General features: G+C 42.4%; 1 protein-coding gene across 1 annotated transcript in view; it reads left to right on the top strand.

Annotated features, from left to right (window-relative positions):
• Positions 1-1,917: 1,917 nt before the first annotated feature.
• Positions 1,918-11,445, top strand: part of Gins1 (GINS complex subunit 1 (Psf1 homolog)) — a 16,595-nt gene continuing 7,067 nt past the window's right edge. The window contains exons 1-6 of the mRNA XM_013027122.1: positions 1,918-2,100; positions 2,237-2,302; positions 3,601-3,665; positions 4,437-4,535; positions 5,543-5,633; positions 7,912-8,028. Coding sequence (XP_012882576.1) covers positions 2,026-2,100; positions 2,237-2,302; positions 3,601-3,665; positions 4,437-4,535; positions 5,543-5,633; positions 7,912-8,028 — 513 coding nt within the window. The 5' untranslated portion in view covers positions 1,918-2,025. The remainder of the gene's footprint in view (positions 2,101-2,236; positions 2,303-3,600; positions 3,666-4,436; positions 4,536-5,542; positions 5,634-7,911; positions 8,029-11,445) is intronic.

The following is an 11,445-nucleotide window of genomic DNA, read 5'->3' as shown; positions in this document are numbered from 1 at the left end:
CTTTTTTTGTCAGTCATGGGGCCTAAACTCTGGGATTGGGCGCTGTCCCTCAGCAATTCGGATTAAGGCTAGCACTCTACCACTTGAGCCACAGTGCCATTTCTGGCCTTTTCTGCTTATGTGGTGCTGAGGAATTGAACCAAGGGCCTCATGCATGCAAGACAAGCACTCTACCACTGAGCCACCTTCTTTATCTGAGTTCTCCCACACAGGCATGTAGACTTGGAAAAAGGACCTTTATATTACTGCTTTGTTTTCAGTGTTCAGGCTAGTGATGGGTTTATAGTAGGTGATTAATAAGTGTTTGGTGAAGTATAGACCGAATCATCACAACTCCCTACAGGCTCATTCCTGTCTCGATTTCACAAGTAAGGAAATGCTCATCAAGGTCTTTAAGAAACATTACCTAGCAGGGTGTTGGTGGCTCAGGCCTGTAATCCTAGCTACCTTAAGCAAAAAAGTCAAGCCAAGGTAGAGTACAAGATCCTAAATTCAAGTTCCAGTATCCCCCCTACCCCCAACCTATTTAGCTAAATTTTAACAATGTAGAGATGAAAAGGAAAATTTCATTCAACATAAGATCCAGAAGCTCCTTTTTAAAGTTAGACATTCTTTTGCCCATTTTTCAGATAATTTAACTCTTTTTGCAAAGGAGCAACCTAAGTTTCTAGAGCTCACCACCAGGGGCTGGGAAGGTGGCTCAGTGGTAGAGCCCTTGCCTTGCATGCTTGAGGCCCTGGGTTCAATTCCTCAGCACCACATTAAAAAAAAAGCCGGAAGTGGCCCTGTGGCTTAAGTGGTAAAGTGCTACCCTTGAGCTGAAGAGCTGAGGGACAGCGCCCAGGCCCAGAGTTCAGGCCCCACGACTGGAAGCCCCCCCCAAAAAAACATACAGTTCACCACCATGGATCCAATGTTGCTTTTTACAAATTCATATGGTCATCAGAATTGCTCCCTTGCAGATTGCTCCCCCACCTCCAAACTGATGCCTGCAACAACTTCTTCAGAACCTCTGTCAAACCAAGACTAAGCCTGTGCTGGTGGCTCACACCTGTAATCCTACCTACTCAGGAGGCTGAGATCTGAGGATCATGGTTCAGCCCGGTCAGGAAAGCCCGGGAGACTCTTATTTCCAATAAACCACCCAGAAAAACGGAAGTGGTACTGTGGGTCAAGTGGTAGAGTGCTCACCTTGAGCTAAAGAGCTGAGGGACAGCGCCCAGACCCAGAGTTCAAGCTCCAGGAAAACATACAAAAACAAAATAATGACCAATCAGCTTGATCTGTAATAGGGTGTGTGTATACATACCTTCTCACCTCTGGCTCAACTCCTTTTCTATTTAACCAACTGCTAATATCTGAACTGGAAGATTGGCTAAAGCCCTCTTCACGTGACACTGAGACTTCCTAATAAGCCTCCATTCTTAGCCTACCATCACTCTTTCTATTTGGCATGCTGGGACAAGTGGCTGGACCTGACATGTTGAATCCCAGGAGTGAGGGCCAGTTTCAGTACACACAGGAGATACCCAATAAAGATGGTTTCACTTTAGTAACTAAATACCCACACTGCGAAAGGGAAGATTATGTCATAACGAGTTTCTTTCTACCTTTCTGGTATCTAGCCTTTCCTCTTTAGGGTGCTCCTTGTAAATTGAATCAAATGGGAAAAAGTAAAAAGGAAGCTGAGGGCATGCATTTATCTCTGCTGCGCTGAGTCGCCTGGTTATCTCCCTAGGAGCACGAAAAACACTTTTTCACTTATCTCAGGGGCTCAGACCCACGTCACGGACACCTTGAGTCGCTGACTTCTTGAGGCTGTAGAAAAAGTCCCTTCTCAGCCACCGTAGCCGAGAGACCCGGCAGCATGCTGCGATAGGCTGATCATGTTTTGGCGCCAAAGCCAGCAGCGTGGAGTTAGGGCTGTGTGGGACGCCGAACGAGCAGGGTGTGCTGCCGGAGCCCACGGCCGTTTGTCCTGAGACCCGGCGGTTGACTGGACGAGGCCACCAGGGCGCGTCCACCATGTTCGGCGAAAAAGCCATGGAACTGGTCCGCGAGCTGCACCGCGCGCCTGAGGGGCAGCTGCCGGCTTTCAACGTGAGGAGGCCGGGGGCCGGGGGCCGGGGAGCGGCGCGGCGCGGCGGGCGGGCCGGGGGCGGGGGCAGCCCCTGCCCCCCAGCACTTCATTGTGGGTCTGGGCAGCTCACCGTGAGGGCTTCACGTCCCCGCCTAGGCCGCTCCCCGGGCGGGAGGGATGAAACCAAATACTGAACTCCGGTTGATGCGACCCAGCAGCCCGGTGAGTTCCTTCCTCTGAGTCGGAGACCCTTCCTGGTACGGTTCGGCGTTCCTGTTAGGCAGACTCACCCATTGCTTTAGAGCAATCTAGCACTTGATGCTCCCCTCCACGCTGCCCCCCACCCCGGCATCGATGTGAGGTGATTAAAAGCGGACCCGCGAGCCAGGCGCCGGTGGCTCACGCCTGTAATCCTAGCTATTCAGGAAGCTGAGATCGAGGATCAAGGTTCAAAGCCAGCCCGGACAGGAAAGTCAGCGAGACTCCTATCTCCAATTAGCGACCAGAAAACCGGAAGTGGGACAGAAGCTCAAAGTGGTAAAGCGCTGGGGACAGCGGCCAGGCCCTGCAAAAGAAAGGAAAAAAAGAAGAGAGAGAAAGAAAGAAAAGAAAGAGAGAAGGAAGGAAAGAAAAAAAAAGAAAGAAAAAAGCAGAACTGCAGGGCTCTGGGAGTCTAGTAAATAGCCAGTAGCCTTTGCTCCACCAGCAGGAGGTGGGGCCAGGAGGGAGGGAATGAAGAATTTCTGAACCTGCCTGGGATTCTGGCTTTCAGACTTTGGTCTGGTCTCAAATGCAAAAACTGATGTGATAATGATCTTACTTCAAAGCTCAACGCTACAGTAATTGAAGTGAGGGGGCCTGAACGTCTAACATGGTGTAAAAGTAGAGTTTGCTGTTAATTTCTACTAGGTGTGGTGTAAAAGTAGAGTTTGCTGTTAATTTCTACTACGGTTGCGACTTCCACTTCACAAATAAGATAATTCTGATTTTTCTGTTACTATTACTCCACCCAGGGTGACATGCAGTTGACCTGCTTCATCTTTTATCGTCATAATAAACCCTTGAGGTTTTCACATTTCCATTTTTCCAGCCATATATGCACAGGCTTGGAGAGCTTGTCTTACTAAGATGACATAGAAAATAAGAAGCAAACCTAGGACCCAAGTACACTCTAAATCCTTTTAGGTTGTATGAATAATGTTGCTAGGAACATGTATGCAAAGTTTTTTGTGAACTTATATTTTCACACAAAACATATGCCTAGGAATGGAATTGGATATAAACCTAGGAGAGGAATTACTGGATCATATAGTAATTATGTGTTTTAACTTTGTGAGGAACTGTTGAATTGTTTTCCACAGGCTGTACCATTTTACATTCCTCACCAATACATATAGCCGTTGTAGTAGTATGAAAGGGCTATGGATTTCTTTTTTTTAACAAGGTAAATCAAGTTGCCATGGAATTGACAGGGAAAAATACATGTTTCTCAATATCAGTTTTCCGATTATGTGTTTTAGGAGGATGGAATCAGACAAGTTCTAGAAGAGATGAAAGCATTATATGAACAAAACCAGTCTGATGTGTAAGTTTTTATAACACTGATATTTCAAAACAACCTAAGAAATAAGATGTTGAAATCAGATAAGCATGCATCCATTTTTAGGGGATTTTTGAAAAATTATAACTTCATCATACTCTGATTATACAAATGAAAAGATTAGGGCCACATTAATAGATAGTAAAGTCTTAGGCAAGTTATTTCACTGGGGGGGGGGAGGAGTTCCTCTGGTGCTGTTCCTGAGCTTTTGTGCTCAAAGCTAGCACTCTACCATTTGATCCACACACAGCTCCACTTCTGGCTTTTTGGTGGTTAATTCGAGATAAGAGTCTCATGAACTTTCTTGCCTGGGCTGGCTTTGAAGCGTGAGCCACTAGTGCCCAGCTTGTTATTTCACTTGTGACTTCTTAAAGCACTGATGCTCACACCTATAATCCTAGTTACTAAGGAGGCTGAGATGTGAGGATCACGGTTCCAAGCCAGCCTGGGCAGAAAAGTCTGTGAGACTTATCTCCAGTAAACCACCAGAAAACCAGAAGTGGCACTGTGGCTCAAGTGGTAGAGCGCTTGTCTTCAGCTAAATAGCTGAAGACAGTGCCCAGGCCCAGATTTCAAGCCCCATGACTGACCAAAACAAAAAGCACCGATGTGAAGATAGTTGCTCTTCACTTCAGTTAACTGCTGCTAATCATAAATGGACAAAAACAAACACATAAATTGATACTTGTTGGCTTTGAACTTTTCACTTATACTAGAGTATACATATTTATTTTTTGCTCTAAATACTTTTACCAGGAATGAAACAAAGTCAGGTGGAAGAGGTGATCTGATACCAACCATCAAATTTCGTCATTGTTCTTTATTAAGAAATCGGCGCTGCACTGTAGCCTATTTGTAAGTTTCTCAGTTTCTTCATGGTATGGCAGGGCAGGAAACCCAGGATAGTTTTCGATGTCATTTGATTTCCCAGGTAACTGTATCAAATGGATAGCAGAAAATCTAAGATTTGTCTCTCTCTTTCTAAGCATTTTTTTTTCCTCTTCTTAAAACTTTTCTTATGAGCTGAGTGTTGGTAGCTCATGCTTACCTACCTCTTAGCTACTGAAATCTGAGGATCATGGTTCAAAGCCAGCCTGGACAGTGAGACTTTTTATCTTTAACCACCAAAAAACCAGAAGTGGCACTGTGGCTCAAGTGATAGAGCACTAGTCTTGAGAAAAACAAAACAAAAAAACCCTCAAGGATAATGCCTAGGCCCTGAGTTCAAGCCCCAGGCCTGGCACCAAAAAGAACAACAGAAAACAAAACTGCAGCATTCATAAAAGGAGAAAGAATATGAACCTCATGGAGTTATCATACCCCCCTTAGGCCTTTTGATGTTTTGCCATATCTGTTCGTATTTTGCTTTTTAATGATGGATTATTTTAGTTCCTTTAATATTTTTCTTTTTTCTTTTTTGTCGGTCATGGGGCTTGAACTCTGGGCCTGGGCATTGCCCCTGAGCTCTTCAGCTCAAGGTGAGCTTTCTACTACTTGAGCCACAACACCACGTCCAGCTTTTTCTGTGTATGTGGTGCTGAGGAATCGAACCCAGGGCCTCATGCATGCAAGGCAAGCACTACCACTGAGCCACCTTCCCAGCCTTCCTTTAATATTTTTCTTATTTCTCCAAGAAATAAGGACCTTTTGGGGCTTCATAACCACTGTGTATTTTCAACACCTGGAGAACTGAGCAGTGCCTTCAGGGCATCATCCTATCCCTAGAACTCTTCCTCCATGGTTCTAAAGATATCTTAGAGTTGGTTTGTTTCTATTAGCCAAATAAAGTTCTGACCAAAAAAAAAAAGGAACAAAGAAAGACTTCTGATCCCCCTCTTATTTTATCCCTTCTCATGTCCTAGGTATGACCGGTTGCTTCGGATTAGAGCTCTCAGGTGGGAATATGGTAGCATCTTGCCAAATGCTTTACGATTTCACATGTCTGCTGAAGAAGTAAGTTAACAACAGGTCAAGTTTATGAGAATGCTGAGCGTGACATTGTTTTCAATTGGTGTTTTTCTTTTTTTTAACATCTGTTCTTCAGAATTTTGTAGCATTCATTTATTTTGTGTGCACTGTGATAAGAAGCATGTAGTCATGAATGGTTCTTAATGCTTTGTGGAAAATTCTCTTTTTTGTTTTGTTTTGTTTTGTCGGTCATGGGCCTGCGCGCTGTCCCTCGGCTCTTTAGCTCATGGCTAGTGCTCTACCACTTGAGCCACAGCGCCACTTCCAGTTATTTCTGCTTATGTTGTGCTGAGGAATCAAACCCAGAGCCTCATGCATGCAAGGCAAGCACTTTACCACTGAGCCACCTTCCCAGCCCAAATTCTCTCATTAATAAAATAGAATCCCATATATTATCATTAATCTATCACTGAGATAAAGAAACTGGCATTATGTATACACATATATATTTGCTTCTATATGTGTATAAAGCCTACACTTGCATATATACACTCTAATCAACATTATAGTTTCATATTAATAATGAAACTCTTGATTTTTTCTAGTCATTGAGACATAGGACTAGTCCAGTATTTAAGGACATAGACTTGGTGTCCAGTTTCACCTTAAATATTAGGATTGAGATGAGCCAGTCCTTTTTCTGCCTGACCCACGCATGGTGCCACCTTGGTTATAAATTGACTGTCCATTCATTGGTGGATTTGGGATGGAGGTACTGTCTTTTCTGTTTGTCTAATTATCTGTCTATAGCAATTGTACTGTTGTCATTACTGTAACTTTATCATATGTTAAGAAGATATTCCCATCTTGATCGTCTTTTTAAAAAGTTTTGACTATTTTTGGTCCTTTACACTTTCATGCAAATTTTACACTCAAGTTCTGTTTTTTTAATTGCAATTTTTTTGAGATTGAATTGAATCTATTAAGTCATTTGACATTATATTGAATCATGTAATCTGTGAATGTTATGGCTATATATGTAGGTCTTTCATTTCTCTCAACAGTCTAAAAAAACACTAATAACTGGGGATTAGAGGAGTGGCTCAGTGGCAAAGTGAATGTTTAACATAATCCCCAGCACTACAAAAAACCCCAAAAGTCAGATTTACTGTACTAACATAAAATTCACATTCCATAAAGTTTGCCATTTTAAAGCATACAATGCAGTGGATTTCAGTATATTCACACAGTTGTGCTTCCATTATCATCATCTTATTCCAGAACATTTTCTGTACCCTAAAAAGAAGCCCCATATCATTCGTCAGTTCTTCAGTGTCTCCTTTTGTACCCCTGGAAATCATTGATCTACTTTCTTTCTTTATATAGTTGATTATTAGGGGTTTTCATGAGAGTAAAATCTTGTAACATGTAGCCTGCCTTTCTTTCAAAATTAACATAAATTTTCAAGGTTGATCCATATTATCATAAACCAGAATATTATCTGTCTGTGGCCAATTATTGTTCCATTGTATAGATATACATCTGTGCATTTATCAGTTGATGGACAGTGGATACATCTGTGCATTTATCAGTTGATGGACAGTGGATTGTTTTCTCAAAAATAGCTTAGTTTTCAGAAAGAGCATCTATTCTATTTTATAATTCTGAAGTAGTGTCCTTTTTTTGGGGGGGGGGTCTTGGGCTTGAACTTTGGGCTGGAGCACTGTCCCTGAGCTCTTAAGCTCAAGGCTAGTGCTCTACTACTTGAGCCACTGCACCACTTCTGATTTTCTGGTGGTTTATTGGAGATAAGAGTCTCACGGGGAAGAGGGAGGAGGGGATGGGAAGGAGAAACAAAGGAGGAGGCAACAATGCTTGATAAGAAATGTACTCATTACTTTGCCCATGTAATTGTAAGCCCTCTGTACAGTATTTTCACAATTAAAAAAAAAAGTCTCACACTTTCCTGCCCAGGCTGGCTTTGAACCACAATCCTCAGATCTCAACCTCCTGAGTAGCTAGGATTATAGGCTTGAGCCACTGGTGCCCAGCAGTAGTGTCTTTTTGTAATCTTGTTTCTGGGCTATATTCCTTATGTTTTTGATGACGTACGCTGGAATGGTAGCTTTGTGAGAACAGAAGCCTTTTTTCATTTGTTGCATGATCCATCCAAGAACTCAAAATAGTGCTTGGATATGAAGAAGCAATTAACAATATTTGTAATACAAATGAACAATGGTCACAATAATGATTCACATTGAGATGTGCTTCTGGTTTTGAAAAGATGGGAGCTCTCTTATAACTATGACTATCTTTTTTGCAGATGGAGTGGTTCAATCATTATAAAAAGATCCTTGCTACTTACATGAGGTCACTGGGAGGAAATGAAGGTTTGGATATCACACAGGATATGAAACCTCCGAAAAGCCTATATATTGAAGTATGGATATGAAACTTCTGAAAAGCCTATATTGAAGTATCTATATCTGCTTTCATATGAACATTGTTCTAACATTTATCAAAGATGAGGAGCACATGTGAATCTGTATTTGTTCCTGTTAACTCAGTCCAATCCCTGGGGCCTCACTGGCTCTCAGGCATTTGAACACTTGAGCTCCAGCTCCAGCCCCCTTTATGCATTGCTTATTTTTGAGCTAGGGTCTTTATGCCCAAGACAGCTTGGTCTACAATCCTCCTGCTTGTTCTTGCCTTTGTCACTGGATGACAAGCATGAGTATTGTGTCTAGCCAATGTTCATTTCCCTGTAGCTGGGCTAACAGGTATATGCCACTACACCCAGCCATTAGTTGAGATGGAATCTCACAAACTACTTTTTGCCCCAGGCTGACCTCTCAAACTGTCATCTTTGGATTACAGGCTTGAGCTACCGTGCCCAGCTTGAAATTTGGATTTTAATTTTTTTCTTGCCTAGTAATATAATTCTCTGAGCAGGGATAGCGAGTCACAGCTTCCAGTCAATATCCAGTCACAGAGATAAACAAATGGTGGTCTTCATTGTACTGTGTTGCTAAGCTGCATGTCAAATGCATATTGTGTGTCTGTCTTTCTGTCTGTCTGTGCACTGGAACTGGGGCTTAAACTTGGGGCCTGACCATTGTCCCTTAGCTTTTTTATTCAAGGCTAGTGTTCTACCATTTGAACCACAGCTCTACTTCCAGCTTTTGGTGGTTAATTGGAGATAAAGAGTTTTATAGACTTTCCTGCCTGGGCTGGGGCTTTGAACTGTGATCTCCAGACCTGAGCCTCCTGAGTAGCTAGGATTACAGGCATGAGCCACCAGTGCCCTGTTTCCTCCCCCCTCCAGAAGTCAATTTAGCTAGGGGTTTGTAAATTTTATTGACCATTTCAAAGAACCAAGAACCAACTGTTAAGCTGATTTTGCAATTATCTCTATACTCTCTATTTTGTTTATTTCAATATTATTTCAAGTTATACTTATTTAAGACATTTTTCTTGTTCTTAAACCAAACATGGTGGGTACCCCTGTAATCCCAGCACTCTAGCTGAACCAGGAAGATTTCAAGTTCAAAGCCAGCCAGGGCTATAAAGTGAGTTCCAAGCTAGGCTGGACTACATAGGTAGACTCCTGTCTCAGAAAAGAAGGGTATTTATAACTTATATATTTTGCCCTTAGCATTGGTTTTACTATAGCCCACGAATTTTGATGATATTTTCAAGTCATTCTCTAGTACATATACTTCTCTTGTGATTTCTTCTGAGTCATTGAGGTTTTTGATTTTGTTTTGTTGCTTACTAGATAGCCCAAGTTAGCCTCAAACTAGTATTTCTTTCTTCCTTTTTTTTTTTTTGTGTTGATCATGGGCCTTGAACTCTAGGCCTGGGCGCTGTTCTTGAGCTCCTCAGTTCAAGGCTAGCCCTCTACCACTTGAGCCACAGTGCCACTCCTGGTTTTTGCGTGGTTAATTGGAGATAAGAGTCTCACAGGGACTTTCCTGCCCAGGCTGGCTTTGAACCTTGATCCTCAGATCTCAGATTCCTGAGTAACTAGCATTACTGGTATGAGCCCCCAGCAGCTGGCTCAAATTAGCATTTCTTGCAGGACAAGTCTAGTGATTAATAAAATATTATTAGCTTTTATCTCGCTTAAAACAGCTGAAACATCTTAATTTTTTCTGAATCTTGTTTTTTTTTTTTTTTGGTTTTTGGGTTTTTTTGGTGACAGTCCTGGGAACTGAACTCAGGGCCTGAGTGAGCATTGTCCCTGAGCTTCTTTTGCTCAGCTAGACTAGTGCTCTACTACTTGAGCCACAGCTCTACTTGCAGATTTTTTTGTCAGTTGTGGGGCCTGAACTCTAGGCCTGGGTGCCATCCCTCAGATCTACCACTTGAGCCCCAGGGCCACTTCTGGCTTTTTCTGCTTATGTGGTGCTGAGGAATCAAACCCAGGACCTTATGCATGCAAGGCAAGCACTCTACCACAGAGCCACCTTCCCAGCCCCTTTCAGCTGTTTTTTTGTGTGTGATTGATTGGAGATGAGTCTCACAGACTTTTGTGCCCTGGCTGACTTCAAATCATGCTCCTCACATCTTGGCCTCCTGAGTAGCTAGGATTACAGTCAGGCATAAGCCACCTGTGCCCAGCTTTTCCCAAATTTTTGAAGGCCAGTGTTGCCACAGATTCTTCATTAATAATACTATTCTTTTAAACTTGGAAACTATTGGCTCCTGGCCTCCAAAGTTTCTGGTGAAAAAATCTGCCAAAACTATTACTAAAGAGTTTCTTGGGAGTAGAGCTATGGCTCAAGTGGTAGAGGGCTAGCCTTGAGGAAAAATAGCTTGTGGACAGCGCCTAGGTCTTGAGTTCAAGTCCCAGGACTGGCATTAAGAAAAACACAAGTGTTTTAAAAAACCAGGTGCTGGTGACTCATGTTTGTAATCATAGGTATTCAGGAGGCTGAGATCTGAGGATGGCAGTTTGAAGCCTGTCCAGACAGGAAAAGTCCAGGAGACTCATCGCTAATAACCTACCCAGAAAAAGCTAAAAGTGGTACAGTGGCTCAAGTGGCAGAGTGCTAGTTTTGAGAAAAAGAATCTCGAGACAGTTCCCAGCCCCTGAGTTCAAGCCCCAGGCCCAGTACAAACACACAAAAAAAGTTTCTTCTAAGTTTCTATTTAAAGTTTAATGGTAATGTGTCTCCAGGTAGCTATTTTTTGAGTTAATCTTACTTGAAATTTTTTTGTTTGTTTTTGTCAGTTGTGGGGCCTGAACGCTGGGCCTGGGCTCTGTCCTTTAGCTCTTCAGCTCAAGGATAGTGCCTACCACTTGAGCCACACACCACTTCCAGCTTTTTCTGTGTATGTGGTGCTGAGAAATCAAACCCAGGGCCTCATGTGTGCAAGGCAAGCACTCTACCACTGTGCCACCTTCCCAGCCCCTACTTGAAATTTTTTTACCTTTAGTGTTTATATTCCTGTCTTTAATCAAATTTAGAAAAATTTCAGCTTGTTTCTTTCTATTATTATCTCTATTTCTCTTTCAACATACATGGTACTTTATTTTTTTTCTTTTGTATATGCAATTGCTTTTGACTATCTTAGCTTGTAATGTTGCCTTTTAAGAGGGAGAAAAAGAAAAAGGAGGAGGTAGAATGGTAACTGCTACTGTGCTAAAAGTTAAAATTTACCAAATGAATCTCTGTTTACCCTGTGAACCTTCCCCTGGAAGTTAGAAGCTTCAGGAGAGTACTGAATTCCAAAATACTTACACAGAATTTGCCAGTGCAATTATTGTCTAGGAAAGGAAGTAGATTTCTGGTGCTTCATATCAAACTATTTCCCTAGAATGTGGGAATTGTAGTACTTTTTTTTTTTTTTT

Source organism: Dipodomys ordii, unplaced genomic scaffold (genome assembly GCF_000151885.1).
Source record: "Dipodomys ordii isolate 6190 unplaced genomic scaffold, Dord_2.0 Scaffold99, whole genome shotgun sequence".
Lineage (NCBI taxonomy): Eukaryota > Metazoa > Chordata > Mammalia > Rodentia > Heteromyidae > Dipodomys > Dipodomys ordii.
This window is presented reverse-complemented; position numbering and strand designations above follow the sequence as displayed.